At 41.7% G+C, this 21,790-nt stretch overlaps 1 protein-coding gene across 1 annotated transcript in view; it reads left to right on the plus strand.

Moving 5' to 3' along the window:
• Positions 1-125: 125 nt before the first annotated feature.
• Positions 126-21,790, plus strand: part of BZW2 (basic leucine zipper and W2 domains 2) — a 55,528-nt gene continuing 33,863 nt past the window's right edge. Inside the window, exons 1-2 of the mRNA XM_032181855.1 lie at positions 126-293; positions 20,008-20,072. Coding sequence (XP_032037746.1) covers positions 127-293; positions 20,008-20,072 — 232 coding nt within the window. The 5' untranslated portion in view covers position 126. The remainder of the gene's footprint in view (positions 294-20,007; positions 20,073-21,790) is intronic.

Consider the following 21,790-nt stretch of genomic DNA (forward strand, 5'->3'; position numbering starts at 1 on the left):
TCGGCGCGGATTGCGCTGTCTTTCAGCCTTTTTTCCCCTCCTTCCCTCGCATCTCTCTCCCCTCTCCCCCGCTCGCCGCAGTGGCGCGGGCGGGCGGAGGGGCGGTGCCGAGCCGCCCGTGTGTCAATGTGCCCGGCCTGCGCGCCTCCATTGTCTGCCGCCGCCGCCAGCACCGCCAGCACTGCTGCCGCTGCTATCACTGCTGCCCCTGCTACCACTGCTGCCCCTGCTGCCGCCGCGCCGGCCGCCTGCCCGCCCGCCCTGCCCTGCCGCAGCGCGCAACCACCCGACAGGTGCGGGGCGGGGAGGCGCGGGGCAGCGGGCGGCGGCCATGGCGGGGCAGCGGGCCTTTCCCCGGCCTCCGCCGCTGCCTCGTGGGGGTTTGGGGTTTATTTCTTTTATGTTTTTATCGCGGGTAGGGTTAAAGCAGCCGGGTGAAGACCCGGTAGGGCACGGCACCGCGTGCCGCGGGGGAGTGCGTGGGGGGGGGGGAGCCCGCTGCTGGCACCTTTCTAAAATTAAACCCGCGGCGCAGAGCGAGCCGTGGGGCGCGTCCAACTTTCCGATCCGCGGCCGGGCCGAGGGGCTCGGCGCGGGTTTGTCCTCGGGGACCTGTGGCGGTGCGTGCCAGGGCGGGGAGCAGCGCCGCCAAAGCCGGTGCTGGGCGGGGGTCGCCGCGCAGCTGCCCCGTCCTGCTCCCCGGGTGTGTCCCCTGGGGCTGTTCGGGCGCCTCGTGTGCCTGTAACCGATGGCTGGAGGCACGGTCTCGCCAGGCGACTCGCAGCACTTGTAGGTCGCCCCACGGCTGCTGCTGGCTGGGGTCTCGCCACCACGGCTCCCCGTCGGTGTTCTCCACGTGCCTGAGCCCCTGGAAGGAGCGGGGGTACCCGGCGGGGCGCTGCTGGGCCGCAGGCGAGCGCGCTTTGTGAACGCGAGCCTGGCTTTACAACCCCCTGGGTACACAGCCAAAGCGTAGTACGACTTTATTTTAACAAAATGGTTGAGTTCCGTGGGCTTTCCTGGTTTTAAAAGTCGTGGGAATACAGGGACGTTGCTATCATCCAATTTTATTTCAATCAACAAGTGCAAATAAGTGAGGCTGCTGCGTCCTTGCGTTGGGGCTCTAGATTACAGCCGATTCCCTCAACTTCTTTATGTGGGGGACCAAAATCACCTCGAAGGAAACACTCCGAGGACAGAAGTGCTTTTTATATGCTCGCCGTGAAAGATATGCCTGTTCGTGCTAGCAGAAGGCTGTCACTCGCTCAGCCACGAAGGCTGAATTTAGGGTTTAAATAGTCTTTTGTCAGTTCACTGCAGGGGGTGAATTTTACCCGCTGCGAACAAATTTTGTGATGTTATAGTATGTTGATAATCTCTGTGACACTGTTAAATAACAAGAGCCTACAAGATTCCTTTCATATTCTAAAATATCCTGTCAGACATTCAATGTACAAAAATATGCACGTTGCATTTTTTTTTTAATGTGGCAGTGTCAGTACTGTCATCGTACCCTTGTTCACTGTGTAAATGGGCAAATGAATTTTTTCCTTGGCAGCCTCACTGAAGCTTGTTTAGCGACTAAGGCTACAGGAGTGCTCCATCTAAAAGAGAAATAAAATACTTTTAAAATAGTGCTTTAAAACGTTTCTTGCTCTTACCTATCAAAGGCTTCTGTGTGACCTTCAGTGCAGTAGTGAGCGGACATTTCGCAATCTTCTGTTTATTCTTCCTGTATCCTGATGAGGTAACGAAGTGCTGTTGCCTCCATTTTATGTATAGAACTTGAAGCATGGGGACATCAAGTGACTTTTCCACGGTGGTGTAGGAAGTCTGTGTCAGGGCAGGGAACTGGAACCTGGAAGTGTAGGTTTCTGAACTCTTGGTGTCTTACCCCTTAATGCATTTTCCTTTATTTACTGTGTCAGTTTTTTACATACGTTTAAGTTGTGGTTATTGTGTAGTGATTAATAACTTAAGTGTTGGGCATTACAGAGGGAGAAGAAAATGTTTAAGTTTCAGGTGGTATTACATATGGGAATTTCCCATATTTCCTCGTCAGGTTATTTGTATATCTGGTGCTTTTGATTTCTGAAGCAGGCACAAACGGTGACTTGTTTTCTCACTCCAGTTTGCTGCAGTTATGCTCATGGGAAAGTACAATAGCTGTTGTAATGAATGCATAGGTCATTCTAAACACCTGATTTTTTTCTACAGCTGTCGAGCAAGATTGATGCAAGAAAAAAAAACAGAGGAAAAAAAGAATATAAAAGAAAATATAATAATGTTTGCTTTTGATGTGCAGTAAGTTTTTTGGGGAATAAATGTAGGACAGTCTCTTCTACACTATTCCTTGGACAGTGCACTGTGAAACTCTGTCTTCGGATATAAAAGAGAGGAAAAAGAGATGCTGAACTGGTTTCACTGGTTTCAAGCCACTTTCTCCCTCCCTGTCAAGTGACTATCCTTCTCTTGTCTTGGTGGCTCACTTGAATCGTGGTGATTGTACTCTGCTGATGGTGTCACAGCTCAAAGATCCGATAGCCTCTTTCTGTGCCAGATGATCAGAAACATGGTCAGACCCGCTACATTTTTACCTCAGGAAAAATAAAAAAAAAAAAAGCCAACAAAGTATTTCCATGACATACTCTCCTAGCTTCCATCCCACTGTCTTACAGCTGGGCGCTTCCTGAACGCAGGATGGTATCTTGGTGTATCTTATAACTTGGTAGTCTGCAGTGTTGTTGTGGGCTCTTTTTTTGGAATTCAGGTAAACTTTGCATCTGCAGCATCCTGTGGTTATAACTTTCACAGCTGCATGAAAAATTATCTCCTTTTATTTATTTGTTATTGAACCTGCTACTTAATGGCTTCTTTTGCTCTTCCTCTTTTTTTTTTTTTTTTTTTTTAAATTCCCCGCCCTAGTTCCTCTTTTGAGAATTAATGAAAAACTGTTCCCTATTCACCTCTGACAGGCACTCAAAGCTTGATAGACCTGTATCATCCCCCACCTTTGTCTTTCTGCCACACTGACATTTTAAGTCTATTTAGTCATTCCTGTGTAAAAGCCATTTTGTATGGTTCTCAAGTGATTATTTTTTTTTAAAATGGTTCTGCCTTCTGCCCTGTGCTGTGGGGAATTTCCTTCAGTTAGAGCCAAGCCTTTGAGAGAGACCTTTGCTGGGTTCTGGACCTACTGAATCCAATCCTGATAGTTACATTCTGGCCAAAGCAAGGAGTGTCTAACAGGATTATTCATTTAGATCAATTCAAGTTCATGCAAGTTCAAGGTAGTCTTGCTTTGTTTTGTTTTTTAATTGCTAGAAACAGCCAATGGTTTTTCCCTCTTAAATAGCCTGTGGATAGGTTACTTTTTTTCCCCTCCCTGTTGATTGGCATTGTATAATTCTGACTTAAGTATTTTTGCTTTATTGTAAACACTTTTTTCTTTCTAGGTTTCTTCTGTATTTGCGTCTCAAGATAGCTGCTGAATCTGTGGTCTGATCTATCAACATTGCTAAGTCTTATTTTGAACCAAAAGTAGATTATTAAAATACCTCAAAAACAAACAACAACAACAAAAAAAAAACACAACTGAAAATATCTACCTGCAGGAGTGAATGATACGTGCTCAAACACAATAGATACATCTTTGAATGACAGGGTTTTCCTATAGCCAGGGTGTTCACCTGAGACATGGAGAGAGATTTCCATCTGCTACCATCTTATATTGGCTGTGAAGTGCATTTCTGAGTATATGCTTTTATTTCTGTGTATATCTTTTAACTCCAAACTGTGCAAGGGCTACCTGTGTGATCTTCCCCAGATAGTAAGGCAGTGCATAAAGAAAAACTTTTGAGGTGCTCGGGTATTTTGATGATGAAGATAATGTGAATATTTTAGATAAATGTGCATTTGTAGTACCTGGCTAAAAGTTTCTTTTAAAAAATAATCACCATTACTTTCAGACATGTTTACTCCCTGCTCCATTCATATGATCATCAGTAGACTTATAATATGGCAAACAAATGACTCAATTTTGTATTCTCTTAATTGTTTCTTCTGGATGATCCTGATATAAACAACTTGCTCAGACAGTAGGTTTTTTTTTTTTTTGCTTTTGTTTTTATTAGGAGACTTTTAGCTATTATTATTCTCTTTGATTAAGAGAAACAAATTATTTAAAACTTGGCTTTCATGTATATGAATTCCAGGTAGGTATATACTTTCATTTTAGTCCAGCTGTAATAAAACAAATGCGTACAAGCAGCTTTTGGCTGACAAGGACAGATGTGGTTAGTAGCTGCAGAGTAATATGTATCAGACAGTCAGCTAAGCACCTTTGCAAGACTAAGTTCTTGCCCACTTAAGCTTTGCAACTGGTGTCTCCTAAACTAATTCTGGATTACCACAGCTTCTGAAGGAATTGGTTTGCTATGCCCATTCAGATACGTGCTGGTAAAATAAATTAAAAATTCCAGAGATGTAAGATTGCACAACACAGAAATACCCTTTTGTGCAGAAGGGCACTGGGTAAGTTTCGATATAGGTCCCACTCCACCATTTTGTAGTTTTGAGCACCACACTGGGGGAAGTCCCTGGCACCTGTGTGTCAATAGCTGTTGCTGATGCAGGCTGGAGAGTCCCGAGCTATTTTCTGTCTGTGAGTATCAAAGGTTTTATCTGATGAACTGGAGGTAGTTGGGTTAAATATATCTGATTAGATCTAATCTGGGAGTAAAATTTTAGCATAAGATTCTTTAAGCTCTGCTTACATAATACAGTCACCTACAGATACGTGTATGTGTTTGCAGATCTAAGCTGACTGTTTAGGAAAGATGAGTAAAATTATGCATTGAACAGATATGTACTATTCAGATTGCTTTGAGAGACTCTTTTTTTTTTTTTTTTTCCCCACTTCTCAGCGTATTTTCTGTCTTAATTCCTCCTTTTCAAATTGAATTCTCATGTTTGAGTTGCACATCTGACAGTAGGCTGTTGTCCATGCCTGTCTCTCTGCTCGAGCCTACGAGTAAAATAAGTCCCTTCTGGTGCAAAATCTGTGATGAATTTTACCTCTGAACTGCTGTGGTTCTCTTTTAAACTGTGGATTTGATTACAGGTACTGTTTCTTTTGCCACGTGATCCACTATTATTAAATATGAATTCTCCTCAGCTGTTGTTCTGCTTTCTTGTTAATTTAAAATCTCAGTGATCTGTTCAAAGGTAACTGAAAAACTTGAGGATCATTCAGCAGTAAAGCTGGTGTGCGAGAGGGAAGTTGACAAATGGAAAAATCTATTGCTTCTCCCTGGAGAGACCAGTGTGTGGAGTGCAGTGCCTGAAAACCCTTTTGAACTTGCTGTGCTATGCTTAGATCTAACTGGAGATCTTGTAATGAGTGCAAAAGTCAAAATAAAAGCTAGTCCAAAGTAAAAAGAGAGTCCATTGACCAGAGAAGAATTGTGGTGGTGTGGTGCTTGTATGTAGCACATGCAGCTTGAGCTTCCTACATGCCATAAAGCTGAGAGCATAGTGAAGTTGAGTTTCAAGAAGAGTATTTGTTGACTTTGGATTAACAGCTCTGGTCATCTGTAAGTGTGGTTGTGTAGTGCAAACACAACCAAGGGCAGTCATGTATTTGTGAGGCATCGCTGGCAAAGGAACCTTCTGAATCGGCTCCCAGTTTGTGCCATGGGGTTGGATGGCTGCAAGGGGCAGCTCACGTCCATCAGATTGAGACACTAGGGCATCCTGGTGCACACTGCTGAGGCAAAGGGAGAAAGCTGTTAAGAGGTGAGCTGGTTGTGAGTAAGTACAGAGGCTGAAACCTGGGTAAAGGCTGGTAAATGTGGTACCAGCTTTATTTTCTGTTGCTTTGTCTTGTTCCCGCTGTGTCTTTAGAAATGCTTTTGTCACCAGGAATGTCTCAATATAGTAAAATGCTTCCTCCATATAAAATAAATAATATTTTTTTGAGTTGCACATTGTGTTTTGTAAATTCCTAGAAAGCAGGAAAATATTTCCAAGAAGTGAATTAGTAGCAATTCCTACCCTGACAGAGACTCCGTAAATGCTGTTTGTTTCTATGCTTCATAGAGCTTTTAGACCAGAAACGTGGTTTAGGAGTGGTATTTGTATTGATTTTTTTTTTCTGTAGATTTTTTTAAATTTATTGAATATATCATACATACACGTTTTTTGGAGTCCTGTGGAAGGATTTGCTCCATTCTGAGTTATTTGTAGTGTCAGATGCAGACCTTCTGTATAGAGATTGTTTGTAGTTACTCCGGACTCATAGCAGTGGACCAAGATTACTGCTTTCAGCTTCAGTAAGGATGGATTATCTCTGGTGAGAATTAGAGTGGAGAACAGACAGGTCATGCAAGGAAAAATGCTAGACACAGTCTGGGACAGAAAGGTCAGTCAGGGAGATGGGAAGGAAACATCTCCTGTGATGTCTTCATTCCCAGTGAGTTACACCCTTCTGCCACTCCAGATGGAACAATTAAATACAACTTTGGGGTTGCACCTCATTGTGCTGACCACTGTTTAACGTGTTTTTTAAATACATGTTTTCGTTTCATGCAGAAAAAGAAGTCTAAGCAGCTCAACAGTTTGTAATTTACAGGCTTAAGCAGTCCTTTAATTTCAGGTTTTGTTTCCATAAATAAAATCCCTTGCTTCGCTAGAAATAATTTGAAGAGGGAAAATTCATTCAGTCCATTGAAGTTATACGTTAATCATTTTTCTTTTGATAAGGCACAGGATGTGAAATCTTAGCAACGTGTTATTGAGCCTTAGTAGATAGAAGGGTAGGCATTTATTTGCACTGAAAATTAGAAAAAACAAAGTATGCTCTTTAAATACACAAGAAGTCAACCCTTTTAAGAAGAAGAGGAGATGGTGAGATGCTTCCCAGTCTGCACCTTTCTCTGTGCTAGCCAAGGTTGATGTGATGGGTTTGGCTAGCGCCTTGCTGCTGATTTTGTCATTGTCTCTGTGCCTGTGAGATTGCTGCTGAAACTCGTGCTGGTGGTCTCTCTCCTGCCTGCTTTGACCGTCTTATCTCAGTGCATGGCATTGTGTGACTGGGACCTGTGGACCCCAAGCCAGTGAGCTCTATGGAAGGTCAGTGTTGTGCTGTTGAATCCTATCTTCTGTCCAAGATGATTTTGTGTTTTTTCCCCTCTGTTTTGTGGCAAAAGGAGGCCCCAGTCAACATGTCCCCAGAGCCTCCTGAATCCTTGTCTCTGCCCATAAGAGCCTGTGCCTTCCCAGGCCGGGGAAACACTTGCTTCTCCTGTACTCAGATATGATGATGGGGTCTTTTTGGGTTTTGAGCTTGGCCACCTTGTTCTGCACAACTGTAATGGAAGACTTTTTCATGAATTAGGAAAGCATGCTCATAATTCACTTCTCCAAAGGGAACGAGGTGAGGTCTTTATATTTTCAATTTTTGTTTTAACTTTGTTACAGTGTTAACAGAACTCTTGGTGTGTACTGGGAAGTCAGGGTGCTCTCTTCCTAACATGTGCTGCCCTTGGTATGTCAGTTTATTTGCTTTGCCATGTGCCTCCAAGGTCTGTCCTTACAGAGCAGGCTGCGTGGTGACCACTGCTAAATTGCCAAGGTGCACAGCTCAGTCATGTCTCTGGTGTGGTTTGGTCCTTGAGCTCTGATCTCTAAAGCAGTCCCTTAAAACTCCTCTGTGATCACTGTGGCATGCGTAATTGAGATTCATAGCCTGCCTTTTTTTTTTTTTATTTATTTATGGGGGAATGCCAGTAGGAACCAGTGGTCCCACAGCTCCCTGACACCAAGTCTTTCAAGCTGAAGCATTTCATGGACAGCCTGCATGGTGCTAGGATCTGTTCAGTGGTTGAATGCCCTCCTTCAGCTGCTTTTGCCTCCTGGCAGCAGGAAGGCCTGATTCTTCTCCCCTTTCCCTTTTGTTTTATGTTGTGAATGTAAACAGTTGTTGACAAGTTCTCCTTTGGTCAAAATACCTTTTCCAGTCTGACCTGGGACCTCTCAGTGGTACAAAATCGGCATTATGGTGTGAGGAGGCAAGGCAAGTCTTGTGCAGCTGAGGGAGAAGAAGATGGTTCTGGGGGAACAGGCATCATCTTCCTGCTGTAGACCAAGATGTTCCCCACTTACTCTTTTTAACCTTACCTTATTTTTTTGTCATCCCAGTATAAATTTCTCAGATCCTGTTAATAACTAGGTTATTAGACTACTGAATTACCTTAATTAGTGTTCTACCTTAATTAGCGTTCTCAACAATTGGTTAAAAAAGCTTCATATCAACATATCCACGGTCTGAAATACTAACTCTGTTTTTTCCCTCAATATTTGCGAAAGGGAATGGCCTTGCAACGTTGCCAAGAATAGAGGAAAAATGCCAAGTATCACAAAGCCCCTGATTGAGTCTCATGTTGAATATCTGCCTTCTTTTATTTTACAATAAGAAAAAGAAATACAGATTGGCACTTCAGCCACCTTTGCATTTTATCTCCCATTAGCAAAGGACACATGCCAGGTTTTTCAGTTTCTCAGCTCCGCGCAGCGTATCAAGCTGGGCAGGGCAGTATTCAAGGTGGGATGCAAATGCATTGGACTGCATGGGCTTTAACAGTCAGCTCATTGACTTTGAGAATTTGACTGTCTCCATGTCTAAAAAGATCTACATTTTGGGGATTTTAGCATGAGTTCACTTTTTTTACATTAGAAGTATTCTCTCCATCTCTCCCCCCTCATTGTATAATAGATAAGAGATCTGTTAGCAGTCTTTTTGGCTTTTGACAAGCTGCTGCTTCTTTCAGAAACCATGAGGTGTAGCACCGAGGGGTATATGCCCTTTTTTCGCTGAAAGTTAATGTATTTCATAGAAATCTTTTCTAGATGTATGAGAAATCCACATTCAGGAGCCCTGGGTTAACTGATGTGGCTTTGAAGTCCTCAGGGGAACTAATCAAGCCTTCCATTGTGTTTCCTTAATTCAGGAGAAAAAAATAATCCTTTAGCTGTCTCATTAATAAATCTTATAAATTCTTAATATCTTTCATTCCTGTAAGAAATGAGTTGTAGAAATCTAACGTAGTTTTTCTTGGCGCTCGTACTCAGTTCTGTGTCCATTTCTGTGTGTACACCTCCAGACATGCATCTGGTGGGGCCGTAATTATGTTACCTGCAGAAGGATGTTGCTGATGTTGGTCTTTCTGCTGCATGAACAATGATGCTGTAAACAGTAAAATAGGTTTCCTTATTAATTGTGTCAAATACCATTGTGCTGAGCTGACAATGAAGCAGGCCAAATGACTGCAAACCGGACGCACACTCCTGCTGCTGAAGGAAGCGAGGCTGGCCAGCACAGGGGTGTTTCAATGCCCATTTTAGAAGCTGTTAAACCTATTCTAGTGATTCTGGGTTAGAAATTGGTAATTCCTGCACTGACTCATGGCTTCAGAAGGTGAGTTGGGTGTGGGTGGCTTCTTGCCAAGTGTGTTTGTGGTAAACTGTATTTTTAACCTTAAACAATGGAAATTTATGAATTGTTTAAGAAATATAAGCAATTAAGTCTACTGATTTAACTATAGAATTGAGTAATACACCATTAGTGATTGCGCTATTGTTAATTTTGACTGTATAATTAAACTCCGAGATATATTTAGCTGTAGCTGAGCTGTAGACTTTACACAGATTATAAGTGCATAGGTATGAATTGATTTTGCAGCACTGTAGAAACTGATGTAGGAAGTTGGAAATTTATGACGGAGTCACTTTGATTAAAAATGTAGAGCTGAAGCTGTTTGCAGGAGACTCCCTTACATCCTACCCAAAGTTGGGCAAGTAGAGTACTTCATACAAACAGTTTTCTGGAAATGTTTGCTTTTCTCCGTTGTTTGTGAAGGGAGCCAAGGATTGCGAGGTCAGACTTAGAAGTCTGTTGTTGTTTATTTTTAGAGTTTGGTCAAATGCAGAAGCAGCTGTAGTGTAACCGTCGCTGCCCTCATTTGGGATTTTCTGCATAATATGGTGGAGTGGGGGGGATGTTGGATTTGTGCTCCGGTCTGCATCGGGATGAAGGAGGTGCCTCAGCTGGAGGGGTGTTTTTGGCTCTTCAGTGTAAGCACAGGGTGCGTTTCATGCTGATGGCTAAGACACGGTGCCCAGGTGAGGCGGGGCCATCCAGCAGCATACCAGGACAGGAGTGAAAGTGCATGGCTGGCTGCTGGTGGGAGCAGCCAGGAGCTGCCTCTTCCACCTCAGCTGCACAGTTTGCAGCTTGGTTTAGGAGAATTTTAGCATGGCATTTGTGTGATGCCAGGCTGAGTAGCATAGGATGTGATACGACTGGATTCATTGACTTGTTTCTTCCCAACATTTTGGGCACGGTGTGGGGAGCCGCTCCGTGGCCAGAGCCCTGAGCTGCCTGCATGCTCTCACGATTCATAATGTGCAGCAGCCGTTGCTTCGTAGTGCTCCGTAAGGACAGTCGTGGCAGTCAATTTACTAACTTCAAAATATTTGGCCCTGTTCAATACCAATTAGTAATAAATTTGATGTTTTGGTTAAGTGCCATAAGAGGCTATTGACTGAATAACCTGTACCAGTTAACAGCTGACTGATTTCTTCCTTGCCTGGCTACCTTGCTAACCATGGACCCAGACCTCTCATCAGGCAGTGATACCCGTGTAAAGTCCTCACCACGTCAGTGTTTGTCATGCTACTACTGTTGATGGCAGAATACAAAAAGTTGAAGTAATGCAGGGCTTTCTTCACGCTGAATAAAGCAGCCGTGGTTATCTTAACTTGTGAATGTGTGTTTAGCTCTTGAATTCCCCTACAAGTGGCAAGAAGTCATACACTTGTAATAGCCCCTTCACCTATACTTGTAATGTAGGCTGACATCAGTTGTAAAAATTCAGATGTCACAGTGCTGAGAGTGGTGACATCACATGGGAGCAAGCGGTAGGAAGACAGCAACTGGAACAAAGCAGCTGGCTGCATGTAAGTATTTAACACTGGAGTGCTTCAGCTTTTTGCTTTCACAACTGAAGACAACCGGTTTAAATGTCTTCCATCTTCTCAAAAGAAGCAACTTAAAGTTATAACATGTTACAACATGTTATAACTCAAGTGTAATATAACATGCTGACTCCAGTCAGTCCTCTTGTGATTTTGGTTATTTCTTCTCCTTACCTGGCCTTACTGCTCTTCCACCCAGCTTGCAGTGCTTTTGTCATAGTGCTCTCAGGTGGAATATTCTGCCATGGGTGATTAACACCTCCCTTGTGCATTTGGGGATTGGAGAGTCAGCATTTCTTGAAGTACAGAGCTAAGGAGCTATGTGGGATGCATGATGCCGGCAAGTTCCCTGACCTCAGACCCAAGCTTGACTTGTTAGGACAAATGGGCCTTTGCTCCAGAGCCCGGTCTCTGAAAATGGCCCATAGCAGTTGGGTAGGTTTTCTTTAAAAGAAAAAGGAAAAAAAAGTGTGTATAAATCTCTATAGATGGGAGTTCTGCATTTCTCTTCCTTTCATGCACTTGTCACACTTCCAGCAATTTTCAATTCAGGAGTTTCTGCCATCCTCATGCTTGATAGCCCTTCTGTTAGACACACTCTTCTTCCCTGAATGTATCATAAGAGCTTTAGAGTTGCTGCACAGAGGTGAAGAAATTACTTAATTACTTTCTGAAGTAAGACTGAGAGCTCTGATATGTTGGCTGCCAAGTCTTGGGAAGGATAGCAAGTATTGTCCCCTCTTTGCTTGTCCAATCTCTACTATCTGTTTTTCGGACCTGCAAAGGCTAATAGTTATGCAGGCACTCTGTGCCACATGTTGTTGTGTGTGTTTTTTCAGCTGCCAACGTGTTGATAGCAAGTAATATTTATTGCCATAGAATTATCTCAGCTTAGACTGAGAGAAATTGGATCAATCACTGCCTAGAAAACAGCTGTCTGTTTTCATGTTGAAGGTGTGTGGATATTTAGTGCTCTCATCACCCACTTCAGGAATTTGCTCACCAAAACTACTGCATCCTGTCAGTGTGTTCAGCCAGCCAGGAGAAAGAAGCAGCAGCCACAGAGACTGCTTTTGGTTTGCAGAGAGATGCAAGTCAGTTACAGGCTCCTTTTCTGTCCAAGTGACTGCTGCTAACAGCATAATCGGTGTTAGTTGGTATGTTTGGAATAGCTGACATGGTGCAAAACACTGTGTGCTTCTGCTGCTGGCTCTTCGTACCATTGCTTTTTAGCCAGAAATACCAGAACTCAAGCCTTTGAAAGCCCATTCATTGCCCTGAAGGTAAAGAGCCACGTGTTAACGTGGTGAACTCATTTTCCTTGTACAAGCTTTGTAGAAATAATCAGAGAATTTTAAGTTAAAAGAGCTTTACTGCATGCAGCAGTTGTCTCTTACTAGAGCCAAGGCCTTCACCACTTGCAAGGCTGTAAGAGGTGCTGACTATTAATATATCCCTCCTCCAATTACTGTATTTAGTTCATGAAATAATAAACTGTTAGCAGCTGGGAGGGAGTGCTTTCTGCAGAATCCATACTTTGTGTTTAATTTTTTGAGCTTAGCCATTGTTGTTTTGAAGATTACTTACAGGTTTTCAAATCCTGCAGTGCCATGTCCTGGCAATACCAGTGGTCTCCTGTGCTTTTGCTGATGCACAAAGCTTTAAGACAACAAGAAAGACAGAACTGTCACATCTCTGATTTTATTGATGTGATTGTTGAATTGTATGAGTAGGGTTGACACTGAAAATATTACTGTCAGTGTGCATTAACAAAGAGGAACAGGGTGGACTTGAGCAGAGTACTGCACATGAGAAATGTGCTCTTGTACTTGCCTCCATTGCTGAGTTGCTCTTATATTGTCTTGTGTCTGACAGATTCGTTGCTAGGAATGAGGCTTCTCTAATAATTTTTTTAGCATGGTTTCCCCTGCATACTTGCGTTTTTTGGTTTGTTAGTTCCTGGTGCACAGGAACTATAAAAAGTAACTCCAGTAAATGATTTATTCTCTGTATATTGTGAAGAGCATCTAGTACACCTTCCTCTGCCAAGCATTACTTTAATGAAGGGTAGAGCAAAATTGTGGCAGTACCATCATAATCAGGTTTTTGCAGAACTTCAGTTCAATTAAACCATGTTCCTACAGTACCATTATCTCTTACAGTGATAGCTATTGTATTTTTCCAGGATAAACAGTGCATATAATGCTCCTCTGAATTAAATGATCATTTTTTAGCATTTATATAGTCCGTTGAAAGTGGTGTCTTGCATAAAAAACGAACAAGAACCAAAATAGCCCCACCACCAAAAAAAACCTTGTTAACTTTGGAGAAGTGTTGTGTTCTGCTTGTTTTCTAAGTTAACCTGATCCTAATCTCTTCCAATCCGTATTATCGCCTTTTTTTTCTAGAATGTTTCTCTTCTGGCAATCCATGCAAGCTTTAATTTGATGACTACCATCACCTTAAAATTGATATTTATTGGATGTGAAGCAATACATCGTCTCCATTACCTTGGGGTGCTCCAGTTAGGAGTGCAGCAGTCTGAGAGAGCTCTCAGCTGAAAAGCTCCTACTAATACCTTGCCCTTGCAGAATTATATCTAATAACCCCTTTCAGCTGCTGAAAGAAACCTTGTTACCGAAAGATAGCTTTTTGTGTGTGTCAACCCGAGTGTATGATTTCATTTGCTTGACTTGTATTTTCACCTGTCAATGATTAAGATTTTTTTCTCTGTTCTTTTTGACTGTGCCGTGACTCACGCATATTTCATGTGGCTGCTGATTATGAGGCACAGAAGCCCGTTGCCTTGGTGGTTCAATTTGCAGTTCCCTGACTTGGTGGAGTACATCTGGAGTGCTTCAGGTGTGGGAGGTTTCTGCCTCGTTTTTACCTCCTTCTTCAGCTGAACAGCTTCTTTAGAAATCCTTGGTTACTGACCTAAGAAATACCTGCTCTTCTGAAATCTGTGCGTTGGGTTCTGTATCTATTTCAGTCCGTGATTGCATTATAATTAGTGGATATGAGGTGTTTTTTTTTTTTTTTTGACTATGTTTCAAGAAGCATATCCCTCTGCATCCCAGTTTAGCAGTCAGTTGATGTGATTTATGGTGCGAATTTTAGTGAGTTTGTCTTCTCATTTTTGTCTGCACTTCCTTGGTTGTCAGCTGGATAACTAATCACAGATCACACAGAATTCTTGGCTGCAGAGTCTTGCGTGAGCACAATTTTTTATTTTTTGTTTAACGTGTGGTAAGTTTTATTCTGTTCTGGTATTTGTTTTCTGCTGGTTGAGTACTTGCTGCAGAATGGAACAAACTCCAATTGTTTCACCCCTTTGTTTTCTCTCACCCCTTAGACATAGTATTAAAAGACAAATGCTTTTGTTGCAGTGGACACTTGCTCTTTAGTGTGGAAAAACACTGTCCCGTGACTTAAAAAAAAAATATTAAAAAAAATAATAAGGAAATTAAGTGCCTTCAGAGCTTTTGGAAAGCTTTCTTGGGAAAGACAAGGTGTTCAGTGCTTACAGAAAAACCTTTTACACCGCTATCTTAAGATACTAAACATGATATCCACTTGTAACTATAGCACGTTTCCAAGTACGAAATTAAAGGTCGGTAGCTAGTTGCTTTGTGCACTGTAAGATCATAAACAAAATTAATCCCTAACAGAAGATGTGGTTTTCAGCAATAAATTTGTGAATTAATGGTGTTGTTTTACACAGAAATATTAACAGCACGAGGTTGATAATATTTAACTTATACATAATTGTGTGACTGCTTAATCCATTCGTGTTACCACTGAGATCATATTCTCACCCTTCCAAAATTCCCTCACAGGTTTTATTTTAAATATTACAAATGCTTTACTAGCTGTTAGTAATGACTGAGATCACTGGGAGAAAGGTTTCCTAAACGTCATAACTGAGGGCAAAATTGCAAGATAAACCTTACAGCTTCCAGTGTTGCTCTTTCTGCTGCTGGTTGAAGTTATAGACATTCAGGTTATTAGTCACCTATTAAAAATAAATTATGTTTTGGGAGTAGAGGGCAAGAGCAAGAAAATGGTGCTGAAACAGTACAAGTCCACATGAATGCCTGTCACTCAGCCCTAAGTGAGGGCACTTGCCCTTGCTGGATTTCCAGAAGTGTAATTGAAGAGGGAGAAGAGGCAGAGGAGATGTGTTTTCATAACCTGCTCCTCTCCCACCCTCAGCACTTGGGACCCTGGTAAACCGCAAACAGAACAGTTTTATTTCCTTAATTTTGTAACGGTGTCAAAGGGAACTTCAGAAGGCTGTAGGGAGTGTCTCTGCTGCTCTTCACAATACTGGCAACCGACGTACAGGCTCACATGGGTAAATACAGGGCTTCTCTTTCATGCTGACCAGATCCGGGAAATGCTGGCACCCAAGGTGAATTTCTTGCGAAGGGTGTGAAAGCAGTGTTGTAACAGAAAAGGTTTTATTGCTGCAGCTGTTGCTGCGGTTGTGAGGTGAGAGCTGTGGCAAGTGCCGAGGTTGCATGACGGATGTGCTTTGCGTTTGCTCTCCTCTCACTGTGCTGATTTGCAGAGAAATGCCTGCGGAAAAAGAGAATCGCAGCACAGGCTGAACATCGCAGTGGAAAGTGGGAAGCCTGACAAGGATTTGGCAAGAACCCGTGGCTACATTACATCCACTCCGTCCTGTCGTCCCCTTAAAACGCTTTGTTCCTCTGCACTGGAGATGATTTATGAGTTTTCCACCTACAGATTTTGTTCACTCATAACCTAGCTGCCTGCTGCCTTCCCGGACAGCAGAGGCAGTATGTTGACACGTTTCCTCTCTAGCAGAAGTGCAAGGGCAGCTCTTCCTCTGTGCCACCAGAGTTGGGTAATTTGCTTTTAATATACCCCCTTGGCTTGTTGCTGAAAGACAAAAGAAAAAAAAAAAAAGCCCCAAAACTAAGTCTGACATTAGTGATATGAATGTGAAAATGCCTAATTACTTTCCTGGATGAAAAAGACCCAATAAAACAATAAAACCTCTTAATAGCTTGGATATTCCTCTACTAGAGAAGCTTCATCTTGATACATGTGTTTTTTTGTTTTTTTTTTTTTTTTTTCTCCATAGAAACTCTCACCATCTATGATTGTATTTCATTTGACTTTATGATGAGCGCTAATGTTATCCGCGATGTCTGAGTGAAGGAAGGGGCTGGAGATGATTCCTTCCAGCACCCGTTCCCGTGAGAGCTGTGCTCGTGGTGCCCCTGCTGCTCCCCAGCACCACCTCAATCGAATGCCAGCAGTGTGGGAACCCATGCGGCTGGGACCCATGTGAGGGGTTGCAGCCTGTCACTGCAGGCTTCCTCCCTGGGTTGCACTGCCCAGGGCACGCAAGGCCATAAAATTTTGGGAGGGGAGTTTAATAAAATGGTTGCTCTCTTTTGATGTTGCCTGGCATGTATTTCTGTCCTTCTGCAGCTGGGGCGGTGCAGTTTTGCTGCTGTGAAGCAACTGGTTTTGAATTCTTCGTAAGCATGTTAATGTTTGAAGAATCTCAGATGTTTCTGACATCTTTGTGAACGTGTAAAATAATGCTTTGAAAAATAGAATTGGTTTGGATGAAGGTTTCCAATATTTATTTTTTCAGTTTGAGCTATATATTTCCACAACCAAATGTTCCCAGTGTTTTAGCTTGGCAGAAACATTAGCTTTATCAAGGCTTTAAATGATTTAGGAGTTAATCATCATAAGAATTTCCCTGTGGCGTGGATAAAAGACTGCATTTTTCTAACTTTTAAGCAAATTCAAACTTGCTAAAGCTCTGAACTTTACTGTTTTTATTAATTAATCTTTTTAGTTAATGCTGGTTTTATTGATTGCTACAATTTTTATTAGTTGTTGTGAGGATTGATTGATTATAAAAACTGCTGTATCATTATATTCATCATATCTTCAACTGTAGATGTCCTTCAATTCTGTTTTGCAGAATCCTCTTAACAAGAGTGCAAAACTGGAAAACTTTTAAATCATACAGTTTTTGATTTTTCTAATAAATCTTGTAGCTGCAAGTTAGTTATCCACAGGGCATTGGTCACAGCGTTGAGTTGCTGGAGTTCAAGAAGCATTTGGACAATGCTCTCATATACTTGGTTTGATTTTGTGTGGTCCTTTGTGGAGCCAGGAGTTGGACCTGATGATCCTTGTGGGTCTCGTCAACCTTGGGATATTCTACAGTTCTACAAATCGCTGGGTTAGTTTTGCTCAGGCTCGTGCTTCTGTAGTCTCCTGATGACAGTGCCTCTGCTCCTTCTGGGCCAGTGCTGTAGGGAGTGCCTTATAAAGCCTGGCCCTCACTCGAGCAGATTAGAGCACGATGTATTTAAAGCTAAATATAGAAGAAGGCAGATCCTGTGTTCCTAGTAATTAACTGTTCAAGAGTCTCTTCTGTTGCACTGAACCTCTAGTCATTAAATCTGCCACAAGTTGCAAGTCTTCCTTTAACTGTTTTTTCTTTTTTTTTCTCATTCCCAGCTGTCTTAAAGGGCATAATTTATATTCACAGGAAACAGCTTTAAAATCCAGTAGTCAACCTTAAGGTGCATGCAACTCTTCTAGCAGTTTAAAAATACACTGTGTCAAAGGAAAGAGGTCTAGTGCTAGAAGTTGAACCTATGCATTTCTAACTTTTACAGCAAGTGGAAAAATGTACTGGTAGTGCTAGGATGAGGTCAGGTGCCTTTGTTCATTTCTTTGCCCCCAAAGCTTCTATTTTTTTTTTTCGTAAAGGAAGTAGTAGGCAGTGTTGATGCTAGCCCAAAGACACATTTGTGCTCTGTAAGAACTGAGATAGGTAAGACCTAATCTTCCTATTGCGTGGCTTGTATGATATTTTACAGACCCCATGCCCGCAGGGTTTGAATCTATTGAAGCTAACAATTTTGGTCCCAGAGCAAGAGATAAGGCATCACAGGAAAAGCATTAAAAAACAAACAAACAAAACAAAAAAAAAAACAATCTTGGAGATATTATACCTTGCAGTGTCTCTTACAAATAATAAGTGACCACAAAAGTAAAGTGTATAAATATGTCACACCTAGCCTGGCAGTGGCTGGAGGCTGGGCTGTTGCTCATTGCAGGTGGCTGCTGGATCACCTGCCTAATGGACTTGAAAAGCACCTCCTGTTTCTTGGTTGCTGAGACAGCTACATGGGGGAAAGAGATGCTTGAGCTCTGTGTGAAGAGGAGCTTGGATCCTGTAGCATTTTTGAAAGATCCTGTGGTATCATGGTTTGCCATTTTAACTCTCCTTGCAGATGTGTGAAATCATTTTTTCACAAGGCCATTTAGCAGTGCGGTTGTTTTGAAACGCTCTTAGTCTGCTAAAGCGGTGGCTTTAAATTGTGGTTATGAATGCGGGCCTCTCGGTGTAACTCTTGATTTTTATTTTTTATGACTTGCAAGAAACAAAACCATCCTGGACTGTGAACTAGACTTGGCGCTTCCCAGTGCGTGCTGGCGTTTTCTGACTGTTAATAAATTGTAGACCTAGACTAGAAAGCAGCGGTTTGCCAAGTTACACATTTGAAACACTGCTAAAGCGTCCAGCTAGTGACATTGCAACTAGATGAGACAGTCTGGTGAATGGGAACGCGTTATACAGTTAGAGCGCTGTTAACAGAGTTAAGCAAGCTTTCAGGGTTGAGAGACCATTGCTTACATAATACGGTGTGATTAATAGCATCTTTCTAGCCACAGAGCTTGAGTTTCTCTTTCTTCACGCTAGGAAGAAGTGTTGGCAGAAGTATGTACTTGTAAACCAGGCCTGCAGCAGCATGAGCTTCCCGTATTAAAATTTTAATTGAATGAGTCCATGATGAAGAAATAGTACAGATTTATGTAAAACTAAACTTCTTTGGAGAACAGATCCAAAGGACAAAGCTTCTTGTATGGTAAGGCTCAGTTCTGGATGAGCAAACCATCCGTAAGGGTGACCTTAAGGCCCTCGGGGTGAAGCAGGTGGCTGGTAGGTCCCAGCAGTGACACCACTGGTGGAGCAGGACCAGGACAGCAGTGACAATTTGCAGCGTGCAGCAGGGCTTTGCCATACCTATGGTTGTTTGCATCCAGCTGTAAGGTTGGCTGCTCCTTGTGCAAGCTGTGTGTTGAGCAATTGAGACAACTATATCCGTAGCTGAAAAATATATATAGTTTTGTTAGATAAAATGGCGTTAACACATCTGGTTCCCAAATATTTTAACACAGTATGATGAGATCTGCAATTAAGGTCTGAAGTAATAAGCCCAGTATTTTGCACCATTCTTGTTATACAGTTTGCCATGTAGGTCCTTAACTATGTATTTGTACACAAAAATGATGGCTGGAAAAGTCAGTTACCTTTTATTATGTTCACAACAAGCACGTAATAGTGTTTCAGGAAATGGAAGTTCATCAATGCATCTTCAGCTTGGAAGAAATGTTTGGGAGAGAACTGATGGTTAAGGCGTTGTTATTTCTCCAGCAGGACAACGTGTAGCCCTGAGACTCCATCAGCCCAGTGTGCTCTCTGTGCTGGCTGGGTGGGCTGTGCTGCTGTAACCCCGCACTGGCAGTACAGGCAGAGGCGCCTTCTTTTTCCTGCTTGGCTTTGAACCCTGCATTGTGTGGGGACAAGTGGCTTTTCTGTCTGTTTCTTGTATTTATGGATGACAAGCAAATGAAGATGGAGGCAGCAGGGGGACAGGAGCAGTAGTTTGCTTTTGCCTGCTGTCCAGCTAAGGTATGAGAGAAGTACATCTCATCAAAGTTGTCATTGGCTTGCAATACTCTTCATCTTCAAAATAATATGAATTATTCTTTGAGTATACATCAAGCATTTTCTTTCCCTTTTCCACACCAGTATTTTGCTACGTTGAATGTTTGTTTTGCCTTTAGGTTAAAATGTCTGTGAATGTAATAGTAAAAACATTTTTCTTTTTTTTCTTCCAGAAATTTTATGAATAAGAATCAGAAGCCGGTGCTAACAGGCCAGCGGTTCAAAACTAGGAAGAGGGGTAGGTTAAGCTACATGGTTTTATTTTTCTCTTTGTGAAAACTACTAGAAATGGAATAACTGATGTTTAATATATTAAAGTTTTTCTCTTAGCCATATTAAGAATGCAAATGGTATTTGTTACTAAGCAATAAAGATTCTATTATTTTCACTATATATTTAGGACGTTATTGTTATTTAGTTTGGTTTTACTTGCTAGTCATTCTTAAAGAAGCCTTAGTTAAATAATTACATCCTGAATGAATTTTTACTGCATTTATATATTAGGAAGAAAACTTAAGGAATGTTTGTCTCAGATATTTCTTAAGGTGCCCCTTCTGATTAGGAAAGCAAACTATGAGCTTTTATTTAAAGTTTGCATAAAGAAAATTATGTGGAATTTTGTTTTTATTTCTTTGACTTAAGTCAGTGCCAACTCTATAAATGAACCTTTTACTTCTAAAAAGGAATTTTCTCACCTTGCTTCTGTATGAGATGGTCAGATCATCTCATTGGACATGCTTTCTTGAAGAGCAGAGGTTAGAAAGCTCCTTTAAAAAAATAACACACACAAAAAAAAACACGAGCAACTAAAAATCCCACAAATACTCTTCTCCTTTGTTAATGTAGTTTGTTTGTTTCCTATTGTTGAAATAAAGCACTTAAACGCCATGGCATAAATGCCCTATTTGTAGTAGTGAGAATAGTGATTCTGATTTTCTACAAATATGACCAAGTCTTTTTCTTCATATACGCTATCAATCTTTAATGAAGGCAGGTGGTGTTGATTGTAGTGATCATCCAAGTACTCTGTATAGCAAGTGTCATTCTGACATGCTTGTTCATATATTTAGAGTTCATTTGTCACAATTTAGGTGTTTGAGACAAATGAAAGCTGAGCACTAATGCAGAGAGCAAAAATATTGGTAATATATTGATCTACTCAAAATATTGATGATACAATAATTGATGATCTTTTTCAGAAGATGTCTGTGAAAAGACAACCTAGACATCTTGCTGTTACAATAGCAGATTATTTTGGTGTGCACAGATGGAGTTCCTATCTGTCACGTTAACACATTTTTCCCATCTTGACTTTCCTGCTTCTCGTTAGAAGCTAACACCTGGTCTGAGCTTGTTATGACAGATAATGTGAATACAAGCATTTTCTCAGTATGGATGAGAGAAACAAAAAGAGTTTGTAGTCTTTCTCAGAAAATTGCAGATTCTACCACAAATCTGAAGAGCTGAGTGAACATATTAAGATCTGTGAAAGTCACAGAGAGAGAATTGTGAAATAGTTTTTTGTAGTTCTGTTTACATCTGTTACCAGCTTTCTCTCATCTTTCCTCCCTTGCACACATTGCATCCTCTGTTATTTTGACCGTCACAGCTCATACAAGTGAATGGAGTCTCTGAAGTTGAAAATGTCCTTACTGTGATGCATGTACAATGTTTGTAGGTAGAACTAATTTGGAAAAGAAACTTCTAGTGCTTGCAAATAAATGTCACAGGGCTACAGTAATTAGTGGGATTAACTTTCTGTCAGCATGGTTCAGAACAGCATTAACCAGCAACAGTATAGTAGCTGGAGGGGTGGAATTAGCAGTCCCTGAAAAATACCTGTCAACCAGCAATGGCAATCCAAGATACGCATACTGCTGGATTGATTAAATGCATTGTTTGGTCCAGTTCAGTCAGTTATGGTAGGTGTTTGCCAAATTTGTCTCAGAATGTTCT

The sequence above is a fragment of the Aythya fuligula genome, chromosome 2 (assembly GCF_009819795.1).
Source record: "Aythya fuligula isolate bAytFul2 chromosome 2, bAytFul2.pri, whole genome shotgun sequence".
NCBI lineage: Eukaryota > Metazoa > Chordata > Aves > Anseriformes > Anatidae > Aythya > Aythya fuligula.